Source organism: Vicugna pacos, chromosome 6, assembly GCF_048564905.1.
Source record: "Vicugna pacos chromosome 6, VicPac4, whole genome shotgun sequence".
NCBI classification, from domain to species: Eukaryota; Metazoa; Chordata; class Mammalia; order Artiodactyla; family Camelidae; genus Vicugna; species Vicugna pacos.
Window position 1 is genome coordinate 31,449,575 of NC_132992.1, and position 13,635 is coordinate 31,463,209.

General features: G+C 39.9%; 1 protein-coding gene and 1 pseudogene across 1 annotated transcript; both read left to right on the forward strand.

The window, feature by feature from the left end:
• Positions 1-144: 144 nt before the first annotated feature.
• Positions 145-13,505, forward strand: TOX4 (TOX high mobility group box family member 4). The gene is made up of 9 exons (XM_006218719.4): positions 145-268; positions 479-547; positions 6,774-7,016; positions 7,894-8,154; positions 8,470-8,700; positions 10,005-10,085; positions 10,451-11,194; positions 12,163-12,326; positions 12,986-13,505. Exons 1-9 carry the CDS (start codon positions 263-265, stop codon positions 13,044-13,046), a joined length of 1,860 nt encoding a protein of 619 aa, XP_006218781.1. The 5' UTR covers positions 145-262; the 3' UTR covers positions 13,047-13,505.
• LOC140696850 (large ribosomal subunit protein eL39-like) lies at positions 3,623-5,356 on the forward strand (annotated as a pseudogene).
• Positions 13,506-13,635: the final 130 nt, after the last annotated feature.

Here is a 13,635-nt window from a genome sequence, read left to right on the forward strand (position 1 = left end):
TTCTGTCTGAGCGACGGTAATACCCAGACATCACCTCCAGGGACGCCTCTCACACTCCTACATGCCATTATCCCGCCAAGCACCAGGGGGCGATAGCTAGGTTTTCAGTCCTCTCGGCCTTCCCGACAACAGCCCCACGGCGCTCCTTCCAATCAGCGGAGAGCGACGCACGGCCTTGCGGAAATGACGGCAGTTCCGAGTCCTGTGGGGGCGGTGGGATCGATGAGGGCCTTGAGGCCGTGGTAGTAGCCGTTGTGTGAAGATGGAGGTAAGATCCTGAGCGCTGAGAAGGCTGGGGGGAGAGCGCGGCCGGGGGGATGAAGCAGAGACGGGAAGCCGGGCGGCGAGGCGGCTGACGGGAGGGGAGAGAGAGCGGGGTTTGGGGAGTGTTGTCATAATGTCGGGGTCAGAATCCGTCGCTCCGAGCTAACTCCCTGCTTCTCCTAACTTATACCCGCGGCTTTCTTTTGGTTTCCAGTTTCCCGGAGGAAATGACAATTACCTGACGATCACAGGGCCCTCGCACCCCTTCCTGTCAGGGGCTGAGGTGAGCACGAGCTGCCGACGCTACGGGGGGGAGGGCGAGAGGCATTGGTCGGGGAGGGTGGTGGGGAGGAGAGCGCGGGCGCCGGGGGTCGGGGGCTGGGAACCTGGGGCGGCGGTTGATGTTTGGAGAAAAGTGTCAGCTGCTTCCGGAGCCTGTGAGGACTATGGGGGAGGCCCGGGAAGCTGCTGTCATCCGAAAAGCAGGACGTTGAAAACAACGAGCCTATCTCAGAGTGATTCTGGATTGGAATACAGAGTGGGATTGTCTCCTTTCGTGGGGAGGAATAACTACAACAATCTTGGGGGATCTCGGCAGGGAGAAAATGTTTCCGCCGAAGAAACTGGGGTGAGTGGAGGAGTTTACCTAGCAGGGATTAACCGTGGACATGTGTTCATTCTTGAAATGTACTCTGTTGAAAGGGTCTTTGTTTCGCTTAAATTTCTTTCTCAGTGTTTTTTTTTTTAAGGTTAATAGTTATGATTACTTACATGGTGTTACCTTGTTTTGCTTGTGACAGGATGAAAGGAAATATTTGCCAGAAAACTTGAAGGGAGTTGAGTAGAACATAATGTTTCTCTTTGCCAGTGACTCAGAGTTTGGGCAGGTTACTTCACTTCTGTGTGTCACAGTTTCCCCAGCTGTTAAATGGCTGTAATAATAGTTTCTTACGATGTTGTTAGGTAGAAGTAGTGGTCATGGTGAGGTCCCTTAGTATTCCTGGAGAACTTTTGGTTGAAATATTGTCATAATATAAATATGTATTATTTGTTTAGGCAAGGTAAAAGGGAAAGATGGAACGGACAAAAAAATTTCTCGGTCTTTGAGAAACTGTGAAGTCTTGAACTTTTACTATCTTTTGAAGATTCTGATTTTTTTCAAACATGGTGTAAAAGTTTTTTTGTATCAATAATTCTCAATTAAAAATCTTTTAAAATATATTTTTATTGAAGTATAGTCAGTTTATCATGTGTCAGTTTCTAGTGTACAGCACAATACTTCAGTCATAGTCATGTATTCATTTTCATATTCTTTTTCAGCATGGGTTATTACAAGATATTGAATATAGTTCCCTGTGCTATACAGTATAAACTTGTTTAAGAATTCTCAATTGTTGTTGAATGAGCTTATCCTATAATAAACTTTGATGTTTTCTTGGATGAGAATTAGATGGGCTAGGGGCATTTGCTAGTTTTTAAACTTCTTTGTTGCTATTACTATTTATTATCGTTCTCCTAAGTAGGGGAAAGTGTGACTCAAATGAGCAGCAAATTTAGAAACAATATAAAACTAAAATTTATTTAATGCTTTGCAGTCTCATTGCTAGTTTCTTGTGAGTGATATCTCCATTGTTTGATTTCATTATTTAGAGTGTTGTAAATTTCACATTGGCCTCATCAAGAAACTTTCTAGGTTTGAGTCTATCCTTGGTTTTTGCTTTTATGACTTTAAGAAATTTAGGGAAAAAAATTGTTTTGCTAAGAAGCTCATAACTAAATTTTAGTGGCTTCCTTTACCCTAAGGCTGTATCATTGTTAACATTTCTCCTCATTATAACTTTTTGCCTTTCCTTCTCTTTAAAAAGAAAACAACTTTTAATTGGTTTGTGCTTTTTGTTTTTTCTGGTCTTAATGTGGGCCACGCCAAATATACCTTAGAAATAGGTAAAGATAATATTAAAAAATTTTCTTTTAGAAGAAGAGTAATTTGTAGAGTTTTCTTGCAAGGAAAAGAAATGTCCACAAAAGTGCTACCCATAAAAAAATTCAAATTAAGAATTCTTTTTCATCAAAAGACATCATTAAGAAGTTAAATAGGCACTTCACAGACTGGGGAAGGGTATTGTAATACATATTTCTGACTCAGAATATATCAAATACATCTGCAGAGTGAAATAAAGAATCCAGTTTTAAAACGAGGAAAAGATTTGAACTTGCACTTCATTAGAGAGGGTATCCCAATTTCCATTAGGTGTATGAAAAAGTGTCATCATCACTCACCAGTTAAAAATCATAATGAAATACTATTGCACACCCACTGGAAAGGTGAAAATGAAAAAGACTGACAATTTCAAAAGTTGGTGAGGTTGTAGATAACTCAGTCATTGCTGGTAAGAGTGCAAACTGATCCAACCACTTTGGAAAACTAGCAGTATATACTAAAGATAAACATATATTTTACCCTGTGAGCTGGTAATTTCACTCCTTGATATATACATAACAGAAATGAGTGCATATATTAATCAAAAACATGTATGTTCACAGCAACTTTATATAGATAAACACTGGAAGCAACCCAAATGTCTATAAATTGGTACATTTTTAGAAAAGGATACTACACAGCAATGAAAAAGAATGAACTACTAATAAATGCAGCATGGGTGATCTCAAAGATATATTGTTGAGTAAAACAAGCCAGACAAAAAAGAATAGACACTGTATGATTTTGTTTTTTTTTTTAATGAAGATCAAGAATAGACAACACTAAACTATGGTGATAGAAATCAGAATAGTGGTACCTGATTAGAAGGGAGGGCGTATTGACTAGGAAGAAGCATGAGAAAATCTCTTAGAATGATGGAAATGTTCTGTATCTTTATCTGGGAGGTAGTTAATTGAGTGTTTACATATATAAAAATTCATTGAGCAGTATGTGAAATTTGTGTACTTTACATAAGTTATAACTCAGTAAAATAAGAAGTAATGATCATTGTTACAGAGTAGGTATCCAGAGAGGAAGGCTTAGCAGTTATCACATCATTGCCTGAGATAAGAAAGCTCTATAATCCTAAGTGAATTTAATCTTTCTGTTTCTCTCATTCAGATTGGCTCTTAAATAATGATCATTGTGCTTTGAGCACTGGAGAAATAAGTCATAAAGATACCTATCCTTAATTAGGAAAAGTATTTATAACATTAGAATCAATGAATGATTTCAGGCTGAATAGTTAAAATTTTCTCTACTATGTCAGCTTTTAAGAAAAATTAAATTATTTTAATAACCCATAGTTCCAGTGTATTGTTGAGTAAGTAGGTGTTGGATTAAAGTAAATTTCTTTAAAATGAATAATCTACACAGGAAACTATTTAAAGAAATGCTGGCTCTCTCTTCTCTTCTCCGCCATCCTATGTGCGCTTGAGTTTGGTCCTCGCCATGTCTTCTCACAAGACTTTCAGGATCAGGTGATTCCTGGCCAAGAAACAAAAGCAGAATCGTCCCATTCCCCAATGGATTTGAATGAAAACTGGTAATAAAATCAGGTACAACTCCAAGAGAAGACATTGGAGAAGAACCAAGCTGGGTCTATAAGGAGCCGCACATGAGGTGGCACACATATTTATGCTGTGTCAAGTTCTTCTGCATCTTACCGTATCACTCTGAAGATAGTGCTGTTGCATGAACAGCTGGATATGTTTGGGAATATGGGGTTTCTCTTTGTGGCCATGTCTGTGCTCTGTTGCTTTTGCTCAGTCATAAATATGTGAGAGCTTTTGTTGAAAAAAAAAAAAGAAGAAAGAAATGCTGAATTGTATGTTTTGATATGGAAGAATGTGAAAAGGTGGGAAAATGGTATTTTTTATTTCTTTGCTCTCTCAATAGCCAAGCATCTTTGTTTATAAACTAATTCCCAAACTGCTTCCTCCGTAAACAAGGCCCAGGAATTAAACAGAGAAGGAAACGAGCACCTAGGGAGAAGGTAGCAGCAGCATCTTCCCATTTTCTCCCTTTGTGTTGAAATCCTTTATTTTTACTTTAATAGTTGCTATAGTTTTACCTTTATTTTATATTTGACAGTCTAGAGTATGATTTGGTTATGTAGTAAATTCACTAAAATAACTTTAGATATTAATTACTGAATTTTACCCTTAATCTTACAGATCGTTTGTGGTGGTAAAAGACTTAGAGTGAATCTCTATTCTAGCATGTGATTTACTCTTCTGTATTCTTGAGCATTGCCATTATTTTACTCTTCTTTTTTAAAGGAAGAAACAAATAAATAAAAGAAACCTCCCCCCAAAACACCATTAAAGCCACCGATACTAAATAACAAAGCTGTTTCCACATTCCAGAGGGTGGTGCATAGAAAGAATGCCTTGTTAATTCAATACAATGGAATCTCTGCTTGTCTGGCTTTTTAGTGTAGTCCAGGAGAGCACTCCACATGGTTTATGAGGGCTAGTCCTTTTGTAGAACACTGGTCTTTTGTTTTGGATATGAATTTTTATTCTTTGTCAGTTCTCATTAACGAGTAGTATCATTTTCATATCTCAGCAGAGTTGCTTATTTATGTGTTGTGGTAAGCAGAAAAGGATAGGCGTCTTTTGCTTTACCAAAGCAACCTGTGTCTTTTTTAAAAAACTGGAAACCACTATTATGCAACTGTTAATCTAGTGCAGTAAATGTTTCCCTGATCCTTTTTCCTGTCCCTGTCACTTTGTTTGCATGAGAATTTGGTAAAAATGTTTGTACTATCTTCCTGAAAAATGTCCATATGAACTTAAACTGAAATTTCAGAAAGTGTCATGGGCCTGGAGTTAAGAACTTCCACACAGTAACAAAAATTATGAGTTTTGTACTGAGAAAAAGTTCGGTTTTAGGGGAGAGTTTTAGTTTTTCCTCAGAAATTGTCTGCCCCTATGCCCCTAATGCTCCTCTCATGTTATATCCCAAATTTTTACCATGCTAAGTGACATAGTAAGACTTTTGGAGGAGGAAAATATAGAAGTGAAGCTATATACATATCTTTTTGTCTTCTAGCAAACTTTTATGTTTTCAATGTGATTCAAAGAAATTGGGCATTTCACAGATGTACTCTTTTTTCCCCTAGTTTTACTGGTTGCAACTATTCTTTCTAGCAAAATTAAAAATAGTTGAGATCCCTTTCTGGGTCTGGAAAAATCTTGAGGAACTTGTTGAATTTGATCTGAATCAATTGACATTTACTGTGCCATGGGACAGGTTGATAGAATTTAATGTTTCTAAGATAACAACAATCTATGATGGTTGGGGCAAGTGGCAACTTAATAATAATTAGGATATTATCACTAATAACAGTGGTTAATAACCATTATTAAGCAATTATATATGGCCGTATCAGGCCATGTGATAAGTTTTTGTGTACTAAATCCCATTAATCCTCGTAACCATATAAGGAGATGACCAATACAACTCCCATTTTATAGATGAGGAAGACCCATTCAAGGTCATATAGTAAGTCCAGAGATGGGATTTGAACCCAGATCTCTCTGATACCAAAGTCTCTTGCTATTATTAATGCTCTATTGCTGCAGATGCTGCCATTTTAGTTTTTGGTGTCAAAGGAACCATAGCATTTAGTATATCGTAGGCCAGATATTGGTCTGGTAGCTCCATGAAGGGTGGCCTCATTCAGAATAGAAAGAATAGGTTATAATTGTAGTTGGACTCAGAGGAGGGATTGGGTCTTCCAGCTGGAGTAATCTTCTTTTCTTGGAGAAAGGCTTGTTCAGACCAAGGCTAGGAAAGTGTGAACTGTTAAAGAACCAGTTTGTCTTCTGGCTATGTCTCCTATGAAGGTTTTTCTCCTCACTGTTATCCTTGTCTTGGCATTGCTGGTTTTTCCCAAAATCTTGTACAAATGGGAATTTCATTTGTCGTTAGCATCATGATTTCTAAAATGGAGAAGAGGTAGGAAACTCTTAAGCGTATTTATTTTAGAGGGGCATAAGATTCCCACGAAAGTACCTTTTAGGATCTGCTTCAAAGGAACATAAAACAATAGTCAAAGTATAATTGTCTAGTTAACATTGTGTTTCTGTGGTCTAATAGTTTAGATGTAATAATTATAAAATAACTGCTATTAGAATCTTTATTAGAGAGATTTTAAGCATCACGGCTAAGCAGGTACTGGGTCCTTACTAAGGGTGCTGAAAGAATCATTCATTAGACCAATAGGCTAAATAGTTTAGGGCAACCAAGATGGTAAAGGTGGAAAAGAGATAAAAGAATTGAGAACTGGTTGATTGGATACAAGATTGGCAGCCTTGTATGTGCCATATGACTAAGGGTATAAGGAAGAAAGGAGATGTATTTGTAAAATTAAATAGGTCCTAACAGATTGATAACAAAAATGAGATAGTGGCTGAAAAGAGGTGCACTGAGAATCTCCAGTATTCAGCCATGTTCTACACTTAGCAGTATGCGGTTCCTCCTCTTCCCACTAATTCTTTTTCCCTTTTTCCCCCTACAGACGTTCCATACACCAAGCTTGGGTGATGAGGAATTTGAAATCCCACCTATCTCCTTGGATTCTGATCCCTCACTGGCCGTCTCAGATGTGGTTGGCCACTTTGATGACCTGGCAGACCCTTCCTCCTCTCAGGATGGCAGCTTCTCAGCCCAGTATGGGGTCCAGACATTGGACATGCCAGTGGGCATGACCCATGGCTTGATGGAGCAGGGCGGGGGGCTCCTGAGTGGGGGCTTGACCATGGTAAGGGGCAAGACATTATCAGACTTACCCAAGCTCATGGGCATAGTGTTAGGGGAGACAAAAGTGACTCTCTAGTCCCTGCTACACTTAGGTATTACTTACTTCTCATTCTTGTGGCTAAAGGCTCATCAACAAAAACCTCAGTTCCTCTGAATAAATCATGTTTATCATCTAAATCAATTTTACTTGAAAAAATGTTTTAAAATGGTAAAATGACCAGTGTTGACCTTGAAGTGAAAATGATTTGTTGGGATTTTTTTGTTTATTTTCCCTACTATTATGATTTTCACATTCTAGCATTTAAATGGGAGTATAATAACTCGCATGTTGAGGGGTGTATTCAAAAAACTGTCTGAACCGAAAGTATTAATTGTGGATTGGTATGTGTTACAAATCAGCATATTGGGCTTCCAGCACATCTCCTCAGTGGCACACCTTCACACACTGTACTTGATGCCAGACATCTCTAACAGTGGCCTTATTTACCTGATTCCCTGTGTATTGCAACTTTCTAACAGCCGTTAATTTTAGGAGGGTACAAGAGGGAAGTTTTTCTTTACCCTGTGTGTCATCACTACCTCGAGGTTACTGAATAACTTACTTGCTCTTTAAATTAATTTGTCCAAAATTAAGACTTCTCATTATTTTTAATTATTTTGGAGTAAGCCTTTGAGTACAAAGTGACTTTTTACTAATTTCTGTACTTTATTAAAGAGCTTAATATGTTTTATATGTACACAAAGTAATTGATGTTTGTTTAAACAGTGATACACTCTGGATAAGCAGGGGGTTTATAAACTGTCCTGAATTCAGGGGGTAAGGTGGAGAATGGTGTTTTTTATATTTTGTGTTTAATTAGCCCTTCTGCTTCTCTCAGGACTTGGATCATTCTATAGGAACTCAGTATAGTGCCAATCCACCTGTTACAATTGATGTACCAATGACAGACATGACATCTGGATTGATGGGGCATAGCCAGCTGACCACCATTGATCAGTCAGAACTGAGTTCTCAACTTGGTTTGAGCTTAGGGGGTGGCACCATCCTGCCACCTGCCCAGTCACCTGAGGATCGGCTTTCAACCACCCCTTCACCTACTAGTTCACTTCATGAGGATGGTGTTGAGGAATTCCGGAGGGTGAGGCATTCCCTGCCAAAATCAAATCTGCCATGTTATCCTGTGATTAAACTCGACATACAGATCCTACTGAGTATTCTTTACTTCTGCCCTGCCAGCTTCCCTGCTTTTTTCTGGGCATGGGGTCCTGCCTCTCGATTTACATTTATAATGCTCCTTCCAATCCCCACTCTTATTGGTCCTCATGTCTTAACCATTTTTAGCATTTCTGAAAATTCCATTCATGTGAGTAGTTTCCCCCATAAAAGTCCTTTTCTTACAGTTCTTCAGACATACTTCCCTTCTTGTAATTCTCTCTTTTTTTCTCCCCAACAGCAACTTCCCAGCCAGAAGACAGTTGTGGTGGAAGCAGGGAAAAAGCAGAAGGCCCCAAAGAAGAGAAAAAAGAAAGATCCTAATGAACCTCAAAAACCAGTTTCAGCATATGCTTTATTCTTTCGTGATACACAGGCCGCCATCAAGGGACAGAATCCCAATGCCACTTTTGGAGAGGTTTCAAAAATTGTGGCTTCCATGTGGGACAGTCTTGGAGAGGAACAAAAACAGGTGAGGAAAATAATGAGGAATTAGTACTTTCTTACATGTTCTTATTTAATATCAGCTCTTTTAATGGCATTCAAGATCATACTTTGTCTTATAAGTTGCAGCCATACACTGAATCCAGAATACCCATCTTAAAAAGTATTAATTAGTAATTATTATAAAAACACTGAATCTAACTCTTCTAAGCCTTATTTTTTTTTTCTATCTGTAAAATCAGGCTGTTCTTTGGTAAGCTGCATGCTCTAGCTAACTAAAATCTACAACCAAGGTTGGATTTAGGATTTGGTTTAGGGTTTTCTCATTGGCCTCATATAGACTTGAAAACTATAGTTAATCTCACTAAATTTAATCTGGATTAAACAAATAAATGAAAGTTGTGATACTACGTAAATATAAATTACAGTTGAAATTGAAGATGGCTATAGTTAATCATTACCCTAGACGCCTCAGGTCTTAGGTCAAAGTAAATCTGCTACTTAGTAATTAACACAAAATGTTGAATTTATTATAGATAATTTGTATCAGTTATCTATTGCTGCTTAATAAACCAACACAAATTTAATGGCTTAAGACGGCAGCAGTTTATTGTTCCCTATGATTCTGTAAATCGGTTGGGTGGTTTTCCTGGTGTTCTTGCATGGACTCATTCCTGCAGTTGTACTCAAAAGATGGCTGGTATGGCTGGTCTAGATGACCTTGCTCCCATGTCTGGCAGTTTTGGTGCTACCTGTTGGCTGAGATGCCCTGGTTCTCTTCATGTGGTCTCTCATCCTCCAAATAGGCTAGACTGGCTTCTTTACAGTATGGCATACTTAGAGCAGTGTTCCAAGAGAACAAAAATAGGTACCCCCAAGTTCTCTTTGTGTCAGTTCAGCCACATTCTAATGGCTAAAGTAATTCACAGAGCTAGGAAGTGGAAATAAGTTGTAGCTGTTGATAGAAGACTAGGTATGCAACACAGGAGGAAATCTCATGGCCATTACTGTGGACAGTTTACTGCATTCCTTAAGGAAGAGTATACTGGTTAGACAGAGTCCCAAGCTAAGCAGACTGCTGATCTTATAGTTCTGGGGTTAGCTTTAGAAGTGTAGTTATTCTGCAAGCTTGTTGATTCGTTGGCTTTCAGATAGATGGCACTGGAAAGTCTGCCATGGTGGCTGTCTTGTTTAGCTTTCAGAAATGCATTCAACTAAGAAGAGTTGTCAGTATGTAGACTGAGATTAATTGTCTTTTATTGATGAATAAATAATATTAACAGTCTTTTCCAGGAGTGTGAGGACTTTCTAAGCAGTCTCTCTTTCATGCAGGTGTATAAGAGGAAAACTGAAGCTGCCAAGAAAGAGTATCTGAAGGCTCTGGCTGCTTATAAAGACAATCAAGAGTGTCAGGTAAGAGGGTTACAGTAGGTGGATATTTAAACCCATAAAAATTTTTTGAGCTCTTTATTAGCAATTTTAAGAAGTAATTACCAAAAACCATGGAACCTATTAATTAATACTGTGTAGTATTCAAAGCTTGTAAGTATATAATAGGTTTCTCATTGTTTCCATCATAAACTTTGCCAAACAATCTATCTTTCTGGGTTTATTTCCATTGTTTACTTTAGCCAGGTAGTTCTTTCTCTTTCTCCTACCTCCTCCCCATGCCTCCCCAGTGTGTGATGTATCTTTTCTTAGGAGGTGATTATGAGTGAATATGTCCTGGGAAGAGAATAGATCTCCCAATTACTTTTTTTTTTTTGGTCTTCTTTTAGGCCACTGTGGAAACAGTGGAATTGGATCCAGCGCCACCATCACAGACTCCCTCTCCACCTCCTGTGGCTACTGCAGACCCAGCATCTCCAGCACCAGCCTCAACAGAGCCCCCTGCCCTGTCTCCTTCCATTGTTGTTAACTCCACTCTCTCATCCTATGTGGCAAACCAGGCGTCTTCTGGGGCTGGGGGTCAGCCCAATATCACCAAGTTGATTATTACCAAACAGATGTTGCCCTCTTCTATTACCATGTCTCAAGGAGGGATGGTTACTGTTATCCCAGCCACAGTAGTGACCTCCCGGGGGATCCAGCTAGGCCAGACCAGCACAGCCACCATCCAGCCCAGCCAGCAAGCCCAGATTGTCACTCGGTCAGTGTTGCAGGCGGCGGCGGCAGCAGCAGCGTCTATGCAGCTGCCTCCACCTCGGCTACAGCCCCCTCCGTTGCAACAGATGCCTCAGCCCCCCACTCAGCAGCAAGTGACCATTCTGCAGCAGCCTCCTCCACTCCAGGCCATGCAGCAGCCTCCACCTCAGAAGTTTCGAATCAATTTACAGCAACAGCCACCTCCACTGCAGGTCAAAATCGTGCCTCCACCCACTCTGAAAATGCAGACGACCTTAGTTCCACCAGCTGTAGAAAGCAGTCCTGAGCAGCCTATGAACAGCAGCCCTGATGCCCACACAGTGGAGGAAACCTCTCCTGAGACAATCTGTGAGATGATCACAGACGTGGTTCCTGAGGTGAGCCTCTCTTTTCAAGTATTTCCTTTAGACCAGTGAAAATGTATGAGCATTTTCAGTTCATCTAATAAAAGCGAGGGTTGCTACTAGCATTTAATGTCTGGCAGCCAGGAGTATGAAACACTCTAGAGGACTGTTCCCTACAACTGACTTGGCCCACCCAAGATACTTTGTAGTGTTCTTGGTGAGAAACATGAGGGCCTCCTATCCCAATGTGCTCCTTAACTAAGCAGAATACAGTAGTTCAGCTAGAGAAGATACAGCCTAAGCATGGAGTTATTTCTCAGAGATGTCTGCGCAAGGATCCAAAGCTTTGGAGATAAATCCTTCCATTTCTCCCAAACCCTGACTGCTGGGCTTGATGTCTGAAGTAAGGAGATGGGTAGGGGATATAGGTAGAAAAATTCATTTGGTTCGTATCATTGACCCTAGTTTTAACATGTACGTGACCAGCAGTCATTTTAAAATATGGGTTTGTGACTCTAACTCCACAATTAATGAAGCAATCATTTTGAAGAAAAATAAACACACCCCACCCTGCAAAATCAGGAAACTTTGAATCTCCCAAGTTTTTTCCCCCCTTTTTCTAATGGCACCACATTTTATCTTCTCTTAGCCCCTCTAATCTTTGTTGAGGTGACTCAACCTTGACTCATATTCTACATTTGATATTATCGGAGGAATATTATTCAAGTGTGGGATAAAGTCAGTGATGGTAAAATTAAAATTAAATACTAGCATTATGGCCAGCATTCCTTTGGGAAGAATAGTCTTCTTATTAGTCTGCATGACAAAACTCTGAAGCGGGATATAGAGGAGACCAAGAACTCACCTTCATTTGGAAACTTTACCCTCATCTGTGAGGGGTTGTAACATCTGTTGCTCCACTGGACCCCGAAGTTACTTTGACTAGCTGGCCAGCTAGCTAGGTAGCAATCTGATCCGTCTTTGGTGCTTTCTTCCCGTAGGTTGAGTCTCCTTCTCAAATGGATGTTGAATTGGTGAGTGGGTCTCCTGTGACACTCTCACCCCAGCCTCGATGTGTGAGGTCCGGCTGTGAGAACCCTCCCGTCGTGAGTAAGGACTGGGACAATGAGTACTGCAGCAATGAGTGCGTGGTGAAGCACTGCAGGTGAGCTTACAGTTCCCCGTTTAATTCAGGTGTGGCTGAATTAACTGTGCTGGAAAACACAGTAACTCTGAAAATACCAGTATCACCTTACCTTAGGTAGAGTAGGTTGCTATATATGTCTGCCTGTAGAGGTTACTGGAAGTTTCCCTGCTTAAAAAGAGCTTACGCTTGCCACATAAAGATGACATAATTAGCAGTTACATACTTTTCAATTACCACACTACCTCTGTGTATGCTCTTTAAAAATCTGATGACGTATTAAGCTACTGGTGACTGTAAATATTAGCTTATCTCCTTTGTGCAAATCAGACCACTTTGGGAATGCAAATTTGAGGAGGAATGGGTAAGTGGTAGGTAGCACAGTAAGGTGCTAAGTGTGGGAGGAAAGGAAAGAAGTTCTGAAGATTTTGTCCATCTCCCCAAGTCTTCCTGGAATGTACTTACATCAATGAAACAAGGCACTGGTATTTCCTATCTCAAATCCTCTTAAGTAAATTAGGACTGCTTATACCTGTCTTTTAAGCCCATTGCCCTTATATTCCTCTTGAGTAATATCATCTTGCCTTGATGCTACAGGAAATTATGTCAACCTATTTAACAGTTTAAAAAGAATATTTAGGCTGTAATTCTAAGTTTGTGTGTATCTTTTTCTCTCTTAGGGATGTCTTCTTGGCCTGGGTAGCCTCTAGAAATTCAAACACAGTGGTGTTTGTGAAATAGTCCTTCCTGTTCTCCAAGCCAGTGAAGACTCATCTGCTGGGGACATGTCCACCAAGCCTGTTGGTGAAAGACAAGTTGGGCTTCTGGTAGTGCCTGATCTCTGGATGGTCCTTCATGCTTCTCCCCTTCTCTCTCTCTCCATCAGGGGCCAGGCTGTGGAGTAGGGCCATCGAGTTTGCTGTAATCTGGGATTGCTTTTTACTTTCAAGTACAAATACCAGTGATAACAGAGGAAGTTGGTGAAGGGAATATGGACAAACAGAACATAGGGGTGGTGGTCGGGGGTAGGGGGTTGTTTGAGGAAACTTGTTGGTATAATTGTCACAGGACTTGCCTGAAAGATTATTAAAATGATAGGAGAGTACTTACCTTTGAGCCTAGGAGAAAACACCACTGTGTGCATCTGTTTTAAAGCGGCTAAAAGGTCGCATTAAAAGTTACCTCTTAAACAGGAAACTACTACTATCACATCGGTACATCTTTGAGAACAAAGATTTCCAACACAGTAAGCACACTGGGCTGTAAAGAAAAATAACATAACCCAGGGGCTCCTTATTTATTATCTCCTTGCAAATACTTCTGTAAGTTA

Coding starts and splice junctions, on each gene's coding strand:
- TOX4 (XM_006218719.4), top strand. Junction 10,086..10,450: donor AAGACAATCAAGAGTGTCAG/GTAAGAGGGTTA, acceptor GTCTTCTTTTAG/GCCACTGTGGAAACAGTGGA. Junction 12,327..12,985: donor TGCGTGGTGAAGCACTGCAG/GTGAGCTTACAG, acceptor TTTCTCTCTTAG/GGATGTCTTCTTGGCCTGGG.